The sequence below is a fragment of the Brachyhypopomus gauderio genome, chromosome 7 (assembly GCF_052324685.1).
Source record: "Brachyhypopomus gauderio isolate BG-103 chromosome 7, BGAUD_0.2, whole genome shotgun sequence".
Lineage (NCBI taxonomy): Eukaryota > Metazoa > Chordata > Actinopteri > Gymnotiformes > Hypopomidae > Brachyhypopomus > Brachyhypopomus gauderio.
The window spans coordinates 29,789,843-29,811,152 of record NC_135217.1 but is presented as its reverse complement, the minus strand read 5'-3'; the positions used below and the strand labels follow the sequence as shown (position 1 = coordinate 29,811,152).

Genomic DNA, 21,310 nt, shown 5'->3' with positions numbered 1-21,310 from the left:
ATTTATGAATATTCATGTATATGTGAGACCTCTGACAGACCTTCACAGCAGACTACAAACTAAACACTCAAACACACGTAGTGTTTTACATTTGTCACTTCAGTGTGTAGTCACATATATGAAAGGCTAATCATCTGACATTTGTGTGTAGCGTTTAGATGCAAAAACGTGTGCTTTTTCCAAAAGTGTGAGATGTTTTGCCTGTTTTGTGTGTAACATTGGCTGCTGTGTGTTAAGTTTCACCAAAAGAGGCATAATTTTAGAAACTGGGTCTTAGCATCGGCAAAAAACTAATTTGGAAATTGAATGTGAAAACAGCGATGTTCTCATGTTGTTGAATCAAATCACGTATAGTGTATCGGATCATTGGCAATGAGTTGAGATTGTATCGCACCGGCCTTAGTAATGGAGATGCACAACTCTCATAGAGTCCCCAAAGCTCGTGCGCACCTGAAGGCAATCAGAGGAAAATGTTGGAGGAGACGCTGTTCCTCCCTCCTGTTCGTCTTGGGAACCGCGTGGGCAGACGGACGTGGCTGCACACCCCCCACACACGTCCCAGCTGGAAACCGTCAGGATGCGGGCCCCTCCCTGCCTCTCTTCTGGGTCGGGTTCTGTCAAGCTTTCTTAGCTGAAGAAGGAAATGTTCTCAGTGCAGTGAGGAGGATGAGCAGAAGTCCCAGGGAAGCACCATAGTGAACATCGAGTCTGGGTACGCCGTCACGATGTCACAGCTGCACGTGAGACGCAACCTATCCTGTCCGGTTACTTGCTCCGCGTTCGTGCTGGGTGTCGGGTGCCCGGGCTGGTGCCCTACCCACCCCACACCCTCCACCCGGCTTGGCCACACGTTTATCGGCCATGGTGAGATTTGAGAGGAATATAAAGAGGCACGCGGTGTAGGTGGGAGAGAAGTGATTTGCATGCTTATGAATATCAGATGCTCTGCTCTGTGTGATTCAATTACCTCCACCCTAATTAGGAGGTGTAAAGGAGTTGAGCGAGGGGAGGGGGTGACCCAGTGGGCCCGGTGTTGATCAAGCAGCTTATCATCACCACGGGGCTTCTGAACCGGCACCGTCCTGCCGTGGACCCGCCCGACATCCCATCTGATCCAGAACGTCGCGGTGTTTCCCATGAAAGGCCTGGGGTCAGGGATGTCCATGGAGCAGTTGATCTTCAAATGAAAAATATACGATGTAATGGCGTTACTCAAAGGAGACATGTCGGGTGTGGTCCAGGTTTCAGGCACAGGTGTAGGCTTTGGAGATGGAGCATGCAGAGGGTATCTGAGCGTGTGTTCTAGATGGGTACAATGTGCTAAATTTCTCATTCCTTTGAAACTGTTCCATGGGAATTGTCGGGTGAGCTGTAGGCTGTAGAACTACAAAATCTCTTTTGGATATCAGGTGAAGAGTTCCCTGTGTCATGTTGGCTTGCTCTCTGCCATGTTGGTGTGTTCTGTGTTGTGTCGGGGTGCTCTGTGCCATGTCAGGGTGCTCTGTGTTATGTTGGGGTACTTTGAGCCAGGTTGGGGTGTTCTGTTAGAGTGCTTTGTGTGGTGTTGGGGTGCTTTGTGCCATGTTGGGGTGCTCTGTGTTGTGGTGGAGTGCTTTGTGTTGTGGTGCTTTGTGCCATATTGGGGTCCTCTGTGTTATGTTGGGGTGCTATGAGGTAGGTTGGGGTGTTCTGTTAGAGTGCTTTGTGTGGTGTTGGGGTGCTTTGTGCCATGTTGAGGTGCTCTGTGTTGTGGTGGAGTCCTTTGTGTTGTGGTGCTTTGTGCCATATTGGGGTCCTCTGTGTTGTGTTGGGGTGCTTTGTGCCATGTTGGGGTGCTCTGTGCTATATTGGAGTGCTTTGTGTAGGGGTGCTATATGCCATTTTGGTGTTGTCTGTGCTGTGTTAGGGTGCTCTGTGGAATGTTAAGTTGGGGTGCTCACAGGCAATGTACATGACAGGCCATGTTACATTCTAAGCTGCCCAGTAAATTAGCCTTAGTGAGTTACGTATGCATTATATTTGTCTTATAAAGGTCTTATAAAGGTCTTATACAGGTCTTATACAGGTCTTATTTGGGGATGGTGGACCAGATGTTAAGTCTGAAATGATCCTGCTTCCCTCTGTTCAGGATCTCCATTCTCCTCCTACTCTTTAGACTCCCCAAACGACCCCATGGGTTCCCGAGGTGCGTGGGCAGCTGAGGGGCGCGTGGCCCCGCCTTCTTCCTGCCAACATCTCCTGAGCTTGATCTGTGTCCACAGCCCTGTGACCACACTGTGACAAGGTTTCCACCCGTATACAGACAAACAGTGCAAGGGACGGCCCTATCAGAAAATGAGCAGAGAAGGCAATGCCTGTCGTTAAGAAAGCCATTATTCTTATCCTCTGCTGTCTGAGGTTATTCGAATCCTCCCACTGCTTCAGTATAATAAATGAGATGTGTACCCAGGATCTAGGAACTTCTATGGTAACCAATAGGCTTCTGGATGTATGAAGTGGCCTGTTAAATTGGAGTGGAACAGGTGTTCGTCTAACGTGATTGGCCGAGGGTGTCTCATAGAGGCCTCGTGTCTGTGGTCGGAGTGCTTAGCAGCTGCCGTGGCTGCTGTGCTGTGTGGAGCTTTGTGTAGTCACTCCACATGGGTCCCTCACTCCGTACTAGAAATATATTTCATTTAAAGATGTATGTGCGTGTGTGTTTGTGTATGTGTGTTTGGGTGGTTGGACATGTACTTAGCTCTTTTAGGGGACCCAGGGCTACCATGAAAATAGAAAAGCAAGATTCAGTTGTGGAGACACTGGTACCCACAAGGACAAATGCTTTCCTTTAAAAATAAACAAACAGGCAAATGGTACAAAAATAAACAATAAACAAACAACAAACATGAAAAATAAAAAAGCAATATGCTGGGTTTAGGGTTAGATGTAGGAATAACAGTATTTATCTAGCGATATACAAGTCTTTGTAGGATATTTCCATTGACAATAATACAAAAATGTGTGTGTGTGTGTGTGTGTGTGTGTGTGTGTGTGTTCTGCGTGTTTATAAACATTTCCTCTCCATTCTCCTCCGCCCTGCCAAACATGTCGAGCTTCAGTGGTCTCCCCTTGATACGCCGTCCGATGCTTATCGCCACTACAGCACTTTAGCATATTGAGACGTATCGAGCGGGAGCGTGAGCCTCCTGCTCTCTCTCTCTCCCGCTCTCTCTCTCCTGCTCCTGTGCGTCGGCGCGAAAGGACCTGCGCTGAGATAACGTCCCGCAACCGTCCGCTAATTTAAAGTGCCGCACTCCAGCACTCCGTTAGAGACCGCCGCGCTAATTCTTTTCATGTTAGCGTAGCTCCCACAGACGCCGCCATGCTACAAAGGAACCGTTTATGAGCACTAATGAAAAGAGCCAGAAAGAGGGGTTAGGGGAAGAGGGTGGCTGTCTTTAAGAGCCGCCAAAGACCGGGGTGGGGGTGTCCTTTCACGGGAAGAAAAGCACACTTTTAAGCAGGGGCCGGCCGGGCCCGTCTCCTCCAGGGACGCTTCCTTAGCGCGAGGGAACGTAACGCGTCACAATTGAAGCGTCTGGTCCACCTGTTACGAAATAGCAGGAATGGGCGAGGGTGGTTGGGTACGCTAGATGTAAGCCCAGTACATTCTACACTTAAATACACTTATATAATTCATTTATTGAGATTTTTTCCTCTTTTTAGGGATTTGTTGGTAGGTAATATAAGTCAGGTAGATGTAATTCCATCACTGCTCCTGATTGCTTCAAAACTATAATATGCAAATACGAAAAAGAGATGTACAGCTACAAGCCAAAGTCCTGAAAGCATTTAGATTAAAAAAATAATAATATTGCATGGATTTGGGAGTGGGGGAGGGGGGAGGGGGGATTAATCACACGGAAAAATGTCGCCTTTAAGACTTCAGTGCTGTGGTACCCAAAGGCATGGTGGGTAAATGGAAAATCAACATTGCACCCTCTGATAAGACGAACAAATTAATAAAAGTATTTTCTTTGCTGCTCCCATGCTAATTCTGGAGTGGAGAGGCAGCATGCGAGCACCTTTTCTGTCCTGCCCTGTCTCTGTCCTGCCCTGTCTCTGTATTGCCCTGTCTCTGTCCTGCCCTGTCTCTGTCCTGCCTTGTCTCTCCTCCTGTTTCTCCTGCCCTGTCGCTTTGACAGTGTTTAGACACTGTCATCCGTAAAAAGAACTGTTGCCGGTCGTCGGAGCTATGATGAGCAGGGTTGAGAATGTTTTTTCCTAGTGGATAGGTCTGTTTTCCTACATGTCCATATCAGCTGGTTTTATTTCATTTTTCTGCTTAGATACGAGTTGATTTTTGCTTGTGGACATGCATGTTTGACTCATATGGTAAGCTCAATGAGTGTGTGTATGTGTGTGTGAGTGTGTGTGTGTGTGTGTGTGTGTGTGTGTGTGTGTGTGTGTGTGTGTGTGTGTGTGTGTGTGTGTGTGTTTGAATACAGAGCCACACTACTTTTCCTGGAAATAAAGTGTTCACAAATGTGTGTGTGTGTGCGAGTGTGTGTGCATGTTTGTGTGTGCGTGTGTGTTTTGTACCTCTACTCAGGCCCAACGTGTTGGACAGTGTGGGTCTGAGTCATCAGGTCTGACTGCGGTACCGTGGGGTGACCCGTGTGGGAAGTGACTGTACTGTGGTTGCTCCATAGCCGATAACCCCGCTATTACTGCCTGCTTCCAGAGAGGAAGAATAGCTACAGTATCTCATACAGTAGTTTCTTTGCCTTTTTCCTTTAAAGGCCCTTAGACATAGTAATCTTATTAGAGTGCATTCTCATAAACTAAATCAGTTGGTTATCTCCTCTGTTTTCATATATAAAACCATCGATCATTAATCCAGAGTTTGGCTAAAACATTTTGAGTGTTCCTTCTTTGCCCATAGATTTAGCACACATTTAGGAGAGAATGTTATTTGTTCTAGCACAACTGGATATTCACAGTTCACAAACATGTTTAAATGTCAAAGGTATTGCTAATTCTGACAACCTTTCTGAGACAGAAGCCAGACAGTGAATCTGGCAATGACATTCCTGGCAAAAAAATAATTTAAAAAAGTACATATTTCTGGGTCATTACATATGCAGCAGACACAGTGATGCTTTCTGTTACTAGGACACTGATTGGTCGAGCGAATGATGGAGTACAGTCAGTGATGTTCTTTTGGAAATCCAGAACAGAGCGTTTGATGAGTGTGTGTGCAACTGTGTGTGTGTGTGTGTGTAGGTCCCCTGGACGATGGTCTGGAGGAGGAGGAGGAGGAGTGTGTATCGGAGGGCAATGAGCTGGGGGCCAAAGATGAGTTCTCCGCGGATGAGAACTTTGCGGCGGACTTCGAGGCAGAGAACCTCACCTGCGAGGACATGGAGGACTACTGCAGTAAAGGTCGGCCTCACCGAACAAAGGAAACCCATTAAAAAAAACATGCTAACAGTTAGCATAAGTCAGTTAGCATAAGTCAGTTAGCATAAGTCGAGAAAGTTTGTTTTTTGTTAAATATTTGAAATGTTTTTAGGTGAAATGTTTAACACGCTGACCTCCCATCAGCCATCTCACTGATGACTGATGGATCTAACATGGGTGGCATTGCAGATGGGTTTGTTAGAGGAGAAAACTCTCAGGATAAAAATTGTGTGCCATTTTACACCTTTACAGCATTGTTGGAGGACTTTTGGAATTCCACAATTTCCCTACCCACAATTCCTCGATGCAGAATTCTTCAGACGCAGTGCTCGTCACGATTAACGTAGCAATAAATGTAGAAAGAAAAGCACATACGTGCTAATTGATTCCTAGCCGAGGACTGGTGCCTTTTCCCGAGCCTCTTCCTGCTTGGCGCACCCGTCTGGTTGAGCTATGCCGTCCTGCTCCTGGCAGGCAAGAGGAAGGCGGGAATGCCTCCGGGACCTCTGTGCCCAGGTCCAGAGCGGCACTGTTTGATACGCGATGCCTGCTGTGTACCTGAGGGCAGCGGTTTGATCTGGGAGACGGCCACGGACCTGGCTTAGTCTACGTCTTACTGCAGCCAGGCTCTGTGTGTGTGTGTGTGTGTGTGTGTGTGTGTGTGTGTGTGTGTGTGTGTGTGTGCATTGATAGTCGGCCATACTAGTTTTGCTAGAAATAAACACACACACACATGCAAATAAAGTCAAGGCCAGCTCAGTGTTCTGCTCCTCTTTGAACCCCATTTCAATTAGGCATCCGTTCAGTTTCGTTACATTCACTTTGCGTTCGGTCACACCTCACCATCACAGGAGCCTGCTCCATGTTACAGCACAGACGACAGAGCTGTCAATCAAGCACCCCCCCCACACACACACACACACACCTTCTCACCTCCCGGAGTTCCTGGTCTCCCAACCCCAGAAGCACAGTTCTTCATCCGCTAGCCATCACCAGACATTTGACTTTTTAATGAACAGCTGCTGCTTTGAATATCCTCTTTCCTTCAAACGACATTTTTTTTTTGAATTACATTTTTGTCACACTATTTAAACACCATTGTGCCTACTGGGATTTTTACACGGGGAACTTCTTTGAAAAACATTATCGTTTTTATGTTCCGCATTAGCTATGCAGTGTAATGATAATTCCCTTCTGTTGTTTGAGAAAGGGGGAAACAGCAGGTAAGTCTGAGAGCATGAATATTGATGACTGTGTCGGTGTTTAATTTCAAGGTCAAACAAGGTTTATGCTTTTGGAATTGACATTCTGACTCAAAGGGACTTTTGCAGATATTGCACAAGTCTGTAATACATTCATACAAGACACGCATGTTTAGTTCTGTAACTTTACTGGCAGATGGAATTATATTTCTTGGGTTCAGAAAGAGTTGATGGATGTGCACAAACTAAACCCAACCGTGACCCACACGTGTAGCTGGGTAATTTCTCAGATGCTGAAGAAAACTTTCATTTGTTTTCATTTCAGATTTTTCTCCTGTCAGCCCCTAGTCTCCTGATTTTCTCCAGCCCCGCATGTTCCTACCGCACTAGAGCACAGCTTCTCCGGCCCCTTGGCAAGAAACATGCATTGGTCAGGTGTCGCCATATTCCCCCATGATCCTCAGCTCAGTTCGATTGCTTTTTTAAAGTCATTTAGCCCTGCGTCAAAGAGGCTTTAACACGCCCAACTCCCTCCGGTCTCCGGAGACGCAGCCGTGGTGGTGTTAATGCTCCGTACGGGTGTTACTGTCCAAATAATAGGAAAACAGGGGCAAGGGCCCCTTCTTTAAGTAAACCCACCACGCAGCGACGCTAACGTGTAATTAGCCGTGGCACAGGATGGCAGGCTTCTTACGAGGAGCCGCTCTATGCCGGGCTGTTATCGGCCGCGGGGACAGCGCAGCAGAAGAAGCACCATGCCAAGCGAGGTTCCGTCAGACCAGACAGGACCCGGCGGACCAGTCGTCCGGCCCGAAGCGGGGCTTTGTCAGACGTAGCCTAAAACCTCCATTAAAAGTTTCGGGCCGTAAGAGGTATTAGAAAGCTGTCGGAACACAAAGAGAGGAGCAGGCGCGGTCATTAACACGACAGCGCTCTTATTAACTCCGATCGGAGCGCAGCGGAGACGCAAATCCGCTTATAGTCACAAAGGTCAAGAAGTAGTGCGGAGTCAAAAGCGGCAGCCATTTGCCTGGTACGAGAGTCGCGCGAGTTCCCTCCAGATAACCGATGCACCTTGAAGGCCTCGTTGTGACTTATTAGAAACGCTCCCCGCACTCGTTTAATCCACCGCACCACACGCAGGCATGGCTTTCACTCCCGTAGGCTTGCCATTCTGGCTAGCCCCGCCCACACCCACGTCTTCTGACCTTTGCTCGGTGACACTACAGCACGGAGAAACACATGTTCTTAGGTGCCAACGACAAGCGGCCGCCCCAAAAGCATCCACATGCAGTGATGTCAAATGCCACTCTGCTGTGAGAACGCCACAAGCTCTCGGGGAGACGGGGAGCCGACCTGTTGTCACAGGGGCCCAGACTGTGGGGAGAGCAGACAAACTTTCTTCTGGACGACCACCTTAAACTATTTGGAGAGCGTTTCTCCCTCACCGGAGCCATTGCATAGTCATGTACCATGAAATGATCCAAGGGTCCCCATCAATGGCTTCACACGTAATGGTGTTGAAACAGCATAGTTCGGTGTGAAATGAAGTCTCTGGAGTTGAATAGGGAAAGCAAGGGAGAGGGATGAGAATAAACATGAAACAGAGAGCTGAACCACACACACACACACACACACACACACACACACACAAACACACACACATGCACGCACACACACACACACACACACACACACACACACACACACACACTGCAGGAGAAAGCAAGTCACCCAAATACTCCAGAGAGGCACCTTGCCCTCTCCTTGACAATTAGAGAAGCCCTTTCTGAAGGTGGTCCACAGCGGGGTTTAGTACACACTGATGGCTACCCTCCCATAGACCAACGGCAGGATTTACACCCTCATGTCACACGCTTTTATTGTTTCTGTATTTATTAATGCTTTTTGCAGATGGATTTGTGATTGGATTATTTCTGATGGTGTGTGGTCAGGGTGGTCAGTGTGGTCAGGGTGGTCAGGGTGGTCAGTGTGGTCAGGGTGGTCAGGGTGGTCAGTGTGGTCAGGGGTTTGCAGAGAGTGCGCTGCACTTGCCATCATACCAGGACACGTCATTTTACAGATATGTAAAGCTGCAGGAAAAAAAAAAGAATATTAATAATTTTGACTCTTAACACATAACATAACTTTGGCCGATTTGGGGTACATTATAACACAAATGTATCATGCATATAGGTTGCACTGAATCCCTGGAGACCCAGTAATATACTTCCTGTCCACCAGTCACACACATTTGCAATAACAAATGTTTTGGAGAAATTCTGTCCATTAGGTGAGCATTCCCTGTAGAACTCAGTGCAACTCAAAATCTGGAATAGTCCTAGTTAAGAAGGCTTCTAGGCTAATTAACGCGGGCATCCAGCGGCACTGGGGGCAGTGCCTTCACATCCACGTCCACGGAGGCTGCTGCCATGACAACACATCACCGTCTCAGCTAATAGCCCTCGAGCACGCGGTCGGGGAAGTCTGTCCACCTGCCCCGCGCACCACTCCTGAAAGGTTTTGAGCGGGGGAGACGGCCGCCCTGCAGTTAAGTGGCAGTATTAATTACGCTCCTGATTGTTTTGCGCTATTTCCGAGCTAATTGGGAGATTCCCTGCCAGAAAGACCCCTGCGAAGGCCTCCGTCAGCAGCGGGGCGGTAACGAGGACCCAGAGCAAGGCGGAGACCAGAACTGCGCAGCAACGGACCGGAATGTGGCGGGAAAATGCTAATTTGCGGGGTGATGAGATGAACGGAGCCGTCCTCTTTCGGCCCTGCGCTCGGTTGGTCCGGGGAAATGATTCATTAATGTTTGTAAAGTATGACAACCCTGGGCGAGGCAGATCTTCCTCCTCCTCCTCCTCCTCCTAGATCCGGAGGAGATGAAGCAGGACAGGAGCAGAGGCCAGTCCGGCTGCCAGACGCCATAATGACGGCGAATTCATGGGTCTCGGAGGAGATGGTGGCGAGATCTTTCACTAATCACCTCTCTCCACCAGGGCGCTTTGTGGGATTTTGCAGGGTTTATTTCACGCCCCACCCTCTCTGTCTCCTGCTCTCTGTCCTGTTCCTTGTGGACAACATCTAAAAATTTGTTGTGTGGCACAGATTTTGGGCGAAATTGAGCTGAGGATGGAATGTGAAGCGGAGGTTCGGTCTGGTTGATGACCTCCAGAGTGCTGGCGCTTTCAGTCAGTTTGCATTATGCTGCTGTTGTTTCTTTGTGGTTGTGGTGAGTTTTCCTTAGATTGTTAACATAGGAACAAGACTACACAGTGATTACCAAACACAGGGACGGAAGTGGGAATATTTAATTATCCTTAATAACTAACTGTTTGCGTTCAATCTTTCTGATGTGTATGTACTCCTTGTCTCTCTCTCTCCCTCTCTGTGCCTGTCTCTCTCTCTCCCTCTGCGCCTGTGTCTCTTTTTCCGTCTCAGTCTCTCTTTCTATACCTGTGTCTCTCTGTCTGCCTCAGTTGCTCTCTCTCTCTCCTTCTCTGTGTACCTTACTCACTCCCTCTCTCTCTTTCTTTCTCACTCAATTTCTCTGTCTCTCTTTCAGTCTGTTTGTTTTGTATTAGGAGGCTCTAGATCCCCTTAAACGTGGCCGTGGTGGATTGACGTTTTCAAGGGCTTGGCCGCTGTGTGAGCGAGGGCGGAGAAAACCAACAGGACTTTGTTTCTGTCTTGCTGGAGGAAGCATTAGTGGAAATCGCCTTTAAGCTTATTGACCTGCGTGTCGCTGGCCACCATTAGAGGGGCTGGACTCTGATTGGCCACTGATAGTATTCTTGCTAGGCAGGGCAGGCAGAAAGACAGATGGACAGACACGCAGACAAGCAGACACACTAACACACTAACACACTCACCCTGTCGATTGATTCATACTGCATATGCAAAGCAACGTTTTTTTTTGCTAATGAGAAGGCCTGTATCTTTGCCTATACCTGGAAAGCAGCTAATTTCTCTATATATGGCAAAATATTAGGGCCGGCACCCATAAAAACCAGAGATAGCCCTGCTGGAATTTCTGCCTCAGCAGTCGTAGAACCAACCTCAATGGCGGGGTGCAGATTAGTCTCTGATGAGCTGCGTAACTCCTGGGACAGTATGTGACAGTGTGCACAGTTCTTCACACACACACACCCCCCCCGTTCCTACTGCTCTCTTTGGAAAAAAAACTTCATCAAGCCTGCCGACATTGTTCCCGGAGAGGTTGCCGTGGCGATTGTGTTTAAAATGCATTGCGAACGGTGTTAGATAGAAGGCAGAAAATCCTTAATCACTGGTTAATTAAGGAATCATCTTGTAGCTTCATTTCCCGAGCAGTAATTAAACAGTAGCGAATACGTTTCGTTACAGGGCTTAGCATGTTCGCCCCAGATCAAGGTAGTGCTTTTAATGTTATCTCCCAAGCTTTCTCTCTCACCCCTCTCTCTGTGTCTCTCCCTACCTCTCTCTCCCCCATGTCTTTCTCTCTCCCTGTCTCTGTTCCCCACTCCCTCTCTCTCTCTCTCTCTCTCTCTCTCTCTCTCTCTCTCTCTCTCTCTCTCTCTCTCTCTCTGCCTACACTGCCCCGCAACAGTTGATGTTCTCCATTTTGATCCTCATCATTATACATGCATAGTCCGCTAAGAAGGCTTTCCTGGCCTGACAATACAAATAGGCATATGGGTGTTTTGTAGCTGTAAAACGGGGGGGTGTGGGGGGGTTAGAGAGAGGAGGGGGGGTCACAGAGGAGCAGAGCCAAGCTGGAGCTTGCGTAAGGGAATCTGGGTCGCAGCGACCTCGTGTTAGTAAGTAGGACGGCGCCATGCGCTCCGAGCCCCCAGCAGCCCGATGCCGGCCAGTGAGCCACACCCCCCCCCCCCCCCCCCTCCTCCCCTCCCGTGTTTACCAGACGCCTTTGATGTGTGCAGTGTCCTAACTGGCTTAAGCCCACCGTGGAGAGGCATCTCGATCTGTAGATTAACCCGTCCGGACGGGCCGTTCCGCCGCGTTAGCCGGGTGGCCTTCGCACCGGCCGCCGTCAGATGCGGGGGGGGGGGGGGACCTTGGAGGGGGGGCCGTGAGGGGGCTCGTGGGAAAAGGCATCTTCATTATTGCATAGTGTAGCCAAAACAGATGAGCTGAGGGCTGGAGGGGGGGGGGGGACTTATCAACACCAGCCATCTATCTGCTTCCCCTCTGCAGTAAATCTTATCGGGCCCTGTGATGTACCAAACGTCCGTGCTGTGAGACCGCGACTGCATCCAGTACAGTTGTGGTCAGGAGACACTTACGTAAGTGCACCGCTCTGGGGGAGCGGAGCAGCTGCATGATGCTGAATACTAATTCAACCTCCTGTTTCACACAACAGGAAAATCGGCTGGATCAAAGCTACGATATATTATCCTCGGCTCAAAACGGGTGTGAATTTTGTTATTGTTCTGTTCTTGTTTACATGACTAAAATCATTAGGTGAGAAAGTTACGAGCAGTCCCGTCTCCGTCTTCAACACACTGCAATTCAATTCAAGTCTCTTACAGAAATCACCATTTCATTAGAGTCGATGTTATTTATTATCGAAGGTATCCAATGAAAAAGTTTAATTAAATGGTTAGTCATAACTTTAGTGTATCTAATAGCCCCCTAGGTTAACCAAACCAGCAGGGAATATAAGAGCGTTGGAAGATTCCCCCCTCCCCACACACACACACTCACTCCACTAAGACCAGACCTGCGACCAGCTATGAGGTCTGAGGTCCATTCCACCCCAGGCTCCAGACACAGGAGCTGTAGGCATGCAGAGGAAGACTTCGCATGTGTTTTTGTTTTGTTTTATCTTTATTTTCCCATTGACTGTCATTGTATAATAGAGAAACTATGGAGGACAGATAGTTTTAGACCTTTTAGACCTTGGCCACTGCCCTGGAAAACTCATATTACTGCTGCATGTACTGTATGTTATAAAACACATGGAGATCTTCTGTGAGACAGCGGTAGAAATACTTAGAAACATATTAGGTCTTTCTTAAGGTTCTCTTTGCACAAAGAGAGTGCCAGTGTAGGTGTTTAGGAGTGTTTAGGAAGGTTAAAGGTGAAAGGTTAAAGTCTAAAGGAAGGTTAAAGGCTAAAAAGGCTCTAATTGAAAGCCACAGTTTTCTGGCAGTGAATAGACGTGCTGTCTGAGCTGAGAGGACGACCTGCCCAGATCTCCACCAGTCACACTAGCACTGGAACATTCTGGAACATACCAGAACATCCTGCTCCTCACAGCAGCTTCTCCCAGCCACACAGCCCAAACCACCAGGACTATTTTAGGCCATAAGACAAGTGACCAGATTGTGTCCATGTCATTTTAGAATTTGACCAATTAACGCTTCAGTTCAGGTTTTACAGACGTTCCATGTGAAGTTGGAGTGTATTATCTCCTCTCTATCCAGTGTCATTCACATTATTGCTACTGGGAGCATAATTGTTTCCAGAGAGGACCATGACACATCCAACTGAATGTAACAGTTGCGTTTAATATTGCAGCAGTCGCGACTGTCTTGTGGTCCATTCTTCTCAGCTCCTCGATGACTTCTTGAAAGACTGTTGGGTTGTAGTTCAACTGAAATAGCATTTCTGCGTTCTTAAGACGTGCTTGCAATCGCTAATCCAGAGCTGTGGCGTCATGGTTTCATCCGAGATCTGCTGACAGATATGTCAAAAAGAGAATAATCCAGCGTCTTCTTTCCGTGTTCCAGAGAACAGCAGTAGAGAGATGGGGAGAACAGACCTGGACGGAGTGAATGACAAGACCAGACCCCCCCCTCTAGAAACAGACGAGTGGGATGGCCCAAGTAAGTGTCCTGAGCAGCCATCATGGGACTAACCATAGTATGCTGGCTGTGGGTGCGTCTCTTTGTACCACATGTCCAGGTTTGTCTTCTGTACTGTGCACCTCATGAACTGAAGTGAAGGGTTATATCTGCTCATACAGAAGGACGCTGGCTTAACTGCAGTAGGTAGACGTGTCCCTCTGTGTAGGTATCCACTGCTGCACTCTACGCGATGCTACTGACTTTCAGTAGATATGGTGACGTTTGAGGACACATTATGCTTATAATGGTGTGATTCTGTTATAGTCTACATAGCACACAGTGAACATCATACAGAGTTACAGAGTTAAAAAGACATCTGACTGTAGAACTTGACCGTATCAGGCTGTAACATACTGCAACAAGCTCTATAGCGACTATGTTACCATCAACACCTGAGGATAATTCAGAGCTAAAATCAATATTTCAATGTTGACTTGATCTTAAATTTGACCAAGCATGAAGTGTGTAGACTTTCAAGGTCCTATCTGGCCCAGTTCCGGTGACATCAGATCATCCCTGGCTTTTCTTCAAGCCTTTAGCCCATTAGCCAGTGGCTAGTAATCGCTTGTAAGCGGCCCATTATGATACGGTTTAAATGAATCCATCTGGGATCGAGGGGATTTGAGCCATTCAGTGGTAGGGCATCTGAAGATATCCTTGACAAGGCTTCCACACAGAGGTACAAACCCGGAGCTTTCAGAGCCCTGAACCCTGAGAAGCTTCTAACAAGTGCCAAAATTAGCAGCCAAAGATTTGTTGTTTGAATCAAAGCATTACGCTCAAATTTGACTGCACCATACCACTAAACTCAAAGTTCCTTATTAGAAACAACTCCTTGACTCACCAGCCACTTCACTGGGTACAACCACCTTGCGGTTGCATTCTACAGGTGAAGAGTTTCACTGTAGCCCAACTGTTGTCGTTATACAGCTGCCTTTACCACTGTGTTGAAAATGATCTAGCTTGCAAGTAACATACAGTCAGCAGTGGTCCAACATTCAGAAGCTCATTGCTGATGAATGGGATAGTCAACACAGAATTGGCTACCACAAACTGCATGGCAGACAGAAGAGATAAACAAGGTGATTCTAATAAATAACTGTTTCTAATAACGTAAGTGGCAATCGAAATGGAATTTCACGTTCACCAAGAAATGTCCATCTGTACCAAGCTTTCTGAATTGTCCAGCATATACACGTATGTCAATTCTAATGGAATATCTCCAAATTTATGACAAGGGGTTGGCATTTTAAGAGTAGTTTAACTAATTGGGATCTTACTGAACTGAATCTCACAAGGCCAATCAAAATGCCTTTTTCGAGTGATTGTAGATACGTTTTTTTTTCCCTAGGGCATGAACATAAACATGCCTTTTAGTAAATGGAGAATCGTGGGTAAAAACCCTGCAGATGCATGCTTGAGTGGTCCCACAAGCATCCTGAGTTGGACTAAATTGCATTCTGAGAGAAGCCAATGCAGACCATCGGAACGATGGACTTAAATTAACTTATTATCACCAATGAATTATAAGTAAAGTTAGCAGGGTTGAATGGAATGGATTAAATAGCTTTACTCCAAAGCTTTATTGCACGTGTGCTTCCAAATGGACTGTGCACCCCCCAACAGAAAGCTTATGACACACACACACACATACACACATACACACACACACACACACACACACACACACACACACACACACACACACACACACACACACACACAAAAACATATTTATCTTTTCTTCTTGAGGAATCTCATTTTACCATGTAGATTTTCCCCCCGTGCTTTCTCAGAGGGTTTGAAGAGAAAAAAAAATAGTTTTATCTTGTTTTTTTCCTCCCTTCTCCCTCTCCCTCTCTCCCTCTCTCTCTCCCTCTCTCCCTCTCTCTCTTCTTAAAAGTCACTTCATCAAAGTGATGGATAATACATCGAACAAGATAGCAACACCAGCAATTACTGCTCGCCAGTGGCGTCACATTGCTGAATGCACAAAATATGATTCCCCTTTTAATGCATATGACCTCCAGAATTTATTGCAGGTACATACAGTTTTTTTTTTTTTTAAAAGGTGGATTTGGGCAACTTGGCAGTTGGGAAGCCCCCTGGGGTGTGTATTTTACACTGACAGTGAATCAGTGTTATCAGCGCCTATCAGATAATGCATTTATCATTAAATTTCACATTTGCATTTCAATCTGCGGAAGGAAATGAGCGTTGGCAGTGGCCGATAAGAGCGCGGCGACGACGGTAATAAACCATCGCTCTGATCAGTCGGCAGGCGAGGCTGAGGGGGTCAGACCCGCGACTGCGGGGGGCACACAGGAGGAAGAGGGGAGGGACCGGAGGAGGCATCACACACGGACCAGCACCGCGGAAACGCTGATCTCAAAATTGGGCTTTTGAAAAAGAGGCATAGGAGGAATGAGGGAGGAGGGGTAGTAGATACTGTAGCTTAGGGTGACTGTAATTATCAGTCCTGTCCAGTCATCAGAGAGAGAGAGAGAGGGGGGGGGGACAGACTTACTGAACAGTTGAACTAACCTTTTACATACATTTTATTGAGAAAAGAAATCATTGCTTTGCTGGTGTTACACATTTTCTGAAAGTCCAAGTGTAAGGATCAGATACAGATTAAGCCTTGTGCTGGTCTAGATAATTCTTGTTTACATTGTTATTTGCACATTAATTTATTTTTTATGTGTGAACAACCTGATTTTTTAAATCTAATGTATATGCTGGTCCAGCTTCTTCTAAATCAACAGAAATCTTACAATAATATAGCTGTATGATGAACCAGCGTCTCTGGACATTAGGACGATAGTTACGCTATGATGTTTCTGTGAAAGCTTGCCCAGGCTGTCTACAGGGTTTTTTTTTTTTACTAATTTGGCAGATTTGTCTTAGTTTTGAAATACATTTTTCAAACACTCGAAGATTTCACCAATAGCGTCAATGCTTGTCCAAGTTACTGATAGTCTTGTTACATTATCAAGATAAGATCTCATCTGCATACAAACAACACCCCCCCCCCCCCCCCCCCCCCCCCCCCCCCCCCCCCCCCCCCAACATCACCCCACCTACAGAGACTCACATGAGTGTCACAGACCACTGGGGTGAATGTACAGGGCCTGTGGATTTCTGGGAGAATGTAAACGAGAGACAACCCATGGTCACCCAATGGGAAGTGGTCCTCTCTGAAAACAGGAAATGACAACTTTGTGTTTTGTGCAGGAGTACAGTGTGTGGGCATTAATCTCTGCACGTAATAAGCACATTAACGTTCACATCGTGTCTCCTCTGAAAGGCTATTTCCTTCCTTTTCATTTTCCCTATTGTGTTGGAAAAGTCAGATGAGCATGTTATAATTTGAATAAAGTGGAAAATCAGACAATCAAATATGAACATCTGAAATGACATGACTTCCTGTTCAAAGCGATTAAAAGCAAATTTATTTAGTTTGAGGCAGTCGATCCTGTTATCGCTCTTTTTTGTGAATGCTCAGATCCGGAACGTTCCAATCCCCTTTGTTATTCCTAGGCTTAAGTTAGAGTAGGTGCGATTACCATCGGTAACAGATAATTCTTAATCACTCTCAGCGAGGGTATCTGAATGGAAGTATAATGGCCATTACATCTAAAAGAAGGAGGGTTTCTTAATGAAGTGACTTTGACCAAGTCCACCTACTGTGAAGAATCCATTAAAACCAACTCTGCAATCCGTCTTTGGTGCTAGAATTGACCAAAGCCAACTTGTCACCCTAATTGGACTCCTTCTTCTGTAATCACTGTATCACGGTATAACTGTGAATACTGTCAATTTCAAGTGGTCAGGTTCGCCCAGGTCCTCCAGAATTCCTCGTTTTAGAAACATCCTCTGCTGCTGAACTCAAGTAGGGATGGTTCCTCAGGGAAGAACCTCGAGAACCTCCCTGTATGTGGCAGCAGCCTCTGCTCCTTGGAAACGCTCGCTTATCTCCTTCATCTTCAGCTCCGTTCTGCCTCGTCATGGATGTTTGCAGCCTCGTGTATATTAGTGGTGATAGCTTGTACAGCAATTTGCTAATTATCACGGACTTCTTTGATACAGATCTCGACATATTCCTCAAGGCAGAAAGAAACTGGTAGGGAAGGGGGGGGGGGGGGGGTAATGAAGTGCTGATCAGGCTATTCCTGGCCCAGTGGAGTAGACTGCAGTGAAAGACCCTAGAAGCACATTCATGTCATATGTCTCTATCTCCTTCTCTCTCTCTCATATATATATATATATATATATATATATATATATATATATATATATATATATATATATATATATATATATAGAGAGAGAGAGAGAGAGAGAGAGAGAGAGAGAGAGATGTATGTGTGTTATACTTGAACTGCTGTTTTTGTTATGCCACACATAGACTTGTGGCTAACACGCTGAGCCTTCGGACTACAATGGGTGAAACATGGGTTGAAGTGATGGTAATTAGGGTCGGGTGTGAGTGCAGTTGTTGAACAATAAAGAATGGAAGAAGAATCCTCCACTTGAGCATGAGCACCTCAGAACTTCACAGTTACAATAATTGCTCGTAAAAAAATAACTATGGTATAACAGTGACTGCTACCTCGTTAGCAGCAGTATTTCCTACAGAATGGGTCACTATTAGGTGTAGTTCAAAAAACACAAAGTACATAGTTCTTCATTATATGACTCATAATATCAATAGGTGCACCACCAAGATTGGCTAGAATATAATGCTTGCTGCAGGAGCTATTAAGGCTGTTCTATTAGCCAGGTTAGATCTCAGTTTATCCTAATTAGGATGGTTGTGCAATGCCTACTGGCAAAATGACTCACACTCATGGTTCTGTTGTCTGCCTCGCTTGCTTTCACCTGCCTTACCTCAGCCACATAAGTTAAATAACAAAACTAAAACCCCTGTGATACACTGAGAGCATTTTAAACCCCTCCCCCTGGTACATAGAACCCAGCATCTAGCTAACTAGGAAGCCCAGTTGTAGCTTTTCTTCCTACAAAAATAATTCAGAGTGGTCAAGGTATCTCAACCACCCAGTGACCATTAAGTAACCCACACCTGGAGCTTATCACCCCTCGGCCAGATTCTGTGGGCCTGACGAACCTCGGAGGAGGCGAAGCTCTGTGCCCCATTGAGCCTGACCAGTCCCTCTGTGCCAGCTGGGGTGCCAGCCACTGGCCTTGGCCTCCTTCGCAGGCAGACCGCCGGGAGGTAGCTGTGGGATCGGTCGGGGGCGTCACGTATCCGAACAAGGCCGCTCCCCTTGCCCAATCGGGAGTCGGCTACCAGCGCAATACAGCTCCCAGGCCCCTCCCACATCACCCCCACTTGCTCCACCCCCGGCCGCCAGCAGGTCCCGCCTCCTCCAGCACACGAGGCGGTCCCCACCTCAGCTTTCAGCACACATATGTCACACTAAGTGAATCGGAGGAGCAGATGGGCGCAGCAGTGAGGCAGGTGCCCCGGCAAATGTTTGCGTTTGCCGCGCTGCTATTTATATCGCGGAGAAATGGCCTGGGCACAAATATTTGCGGAGAGCCGGCAGGAACTCTTTTCTTGAACGTGCGTCAGGAAGATCCGCGAGCAGGTTTGCGCCGTCCCACAACCCAGAAACCAACAGATGGCACTTAGAGGGTCAATGTTGCTAGCATGTCTGGATTTCAGGGAGATGAGGTCAGAGGGCACAAGCCTCTCTTGTGGAATCATGGGAGGAGATGGAGGAGTTATCTCGATAACAAAATACTTAAATCATTATTCGAAAGCTCTCTGGAAGTTTCCAGACAATTATGCTTCCTCGGATGATCCTGGTAAATAACCTGAGACGGCATCTCATGTAACTGTGCATACAAATCAGCCAGTGTACATGGGAATGGCCCACGCAGGTGAATAATGAAAACAGCACCATTTCAGCGTCCCTATAGCTTTTAGATACCTGCCAACATCTGCTCCGCAGCCAAATATATTTCATCCCCTCTACTTTTCTAATTTTTACTTTTTTTTTTTGCCTCTAATTATTCACAGATGTCCGTTCAGTCAGGGTGTCGTCAGAGCGGTGGCGAGCGGTGGCGAGCGGTGGAACGTGCAGCCCAGATGCAGATTAGGGAGAGTCCTGGAGATGAGGGTGTAAAAGGGATTTAATGGTAGGATGGATTAGAGAAATCCTTGTAACAATGTTAAATAATTATAGTTCCAGCCGAGATCAAAGAGCCATTGATTGAACCCCTCAAGCCTTTAACACATGGAGAGAGAGAGAGAGAGAGAGAGAGAGAGAGAGAGAGAGAGAGAGAGAGAGATGGAGGGAAAGAGAGAGAGCAAGAAGTCTTGGAAAGCAAAGATTTGTAAACTGCTAGCAGGGCTGAAGCGGATGCTGATGGCCCCAGCAGATCACACAACAGGAATGCTGGGAAGAAAAGGCACGTCCCCGTGCGATTCTCCTCCCATCTCGGACCAGCGCAACTTCTAGGTCTGAGCTGATACCAGGATGGCCAGAACTCCCAGGCATGGGCACTCTGAGCCGCCCCCCCCTTTACCTATGGTGTTTTAAAGCACCTTGCCCCAGGGATTTCAACAACGTGAGGAGCGTGTAGGCTGGAGAGGAAGCTTTCGGCATGAAGCCGTTTGTTTCTGATGTAATCGCGAAGCGGTGGCATGGTTCACTGCCGCTCCGTTTCCCCCGCGAGAGCGTCTCCTTCTTGCCTTTCAGTCAGCTCTAGTGGAGGCTGCTTCAGCTCGTCAGACACAGACGGCGGCTTTTGTGGCAAAATCAGATCGCCAAGCCAGTAGACTCCAGTGTTTACCCTGTCTGTACATTGTGTAGTGTTTCAAAATGGACAATGCATCACAGCTTCGTCCATATAAGAGCAGGTGGTCTTAATTAGGTGCAGTCCAGATGTCTTATGTAAGGGCAAAAATGCTTCCTCATTCACACACGTGCAAAAAGGAAATTTGTTGCCAGGCAACAATAACAAAAAAGCCTAGAACTATTAGCTATGCAGAGATGTCCATTTTTATTTTTTATGACATGACATTTTGGTGTGTAAATACTGTAATTATTTAAATGGGATAATGCTACTGATCGTTTTGTAAATAATAGCAAGTGGTTCTCTTGTTCAAAAAAGATTCAAAAAATCTTAGAAAATCTTCCAGAAAATCTTAGAGATCACTAATCATATCCTTTCAAATAACTAACATCTAGAAAACATTTAGGTTCTTTGATTAAATTTATGTTTGATTTTTCTTAATCACAATAAATTTCCTTCAAAATGTATGTCTTTTATCTTTTTTTAAATATGTCTTTATAATCGGTCTTATCCTTCTTAACTCTGTTTGATCTTATACTTCTAAGCTCTTTGTGCTCTTGGTATCCCCTATAAGAAGCACTACAAAGTACCTCAGTGTGAAACATACAAAAAAAACTTTGTCTTGCCTTGCCGTACCTTTAAAAACTCTCGCAGGAAGGCGCACTCATAAGCACACACACTCACATCCTCAAAATAAGGCAGTGTCTGATTGTGGCGATGAAATATGCAACACGAGATTAGACGAATCACTCCGCTCGCAGTCTTAAAGTGCCCTGATGCAAATTTAGCCACTGATCCGATACGCTAAGAGGCTTTAAGAGAAAACTTTATGCTTGTTAGTTATGGAAGCAATCTTGGAATAGGCCTAATGCAATCTGAAGGCACTAAATACACCCCCATTATAATCGAAACAAAGATACGACTATTCTATTTCATCACAGAGTGAAGCATTAAGATACAGTGTAAGCACTGAACTCTGCCAGCCAG

General features: G+C 46.6%; 1 protein-coding gene across 1 annotated transcript in view; it reads left to right on the top strand.

Moving 5' to 3' along the window:
- Positions 1–725: 725 nt before the first annotated feature.
- The window catches only part of LOC143519789 (zinc finger protein ZFPM2-like), a 45,788-nt gene continuing 25,203 nt past the window's right edge, over positions 726–21,310 (top strand). Inside the window, exons 1-4 of the mRNA XM_077013521.1 lie at positions 726–864; positions 2,129–2,185; positions 5,266–5,424; positions 13,382–13,477. Coding sequence (XP_076869636.1) covers positions 726–864; positions 2,129–2,185; positions 5,266–5,424; positions 13,382–13,477 — 451 coding nt within the window. The remainder of the gene's footprint in view (positions 865–2,128; positions 2,186–5,265; positions 5,425–13,381; positions 13,478–21,310) is intronic.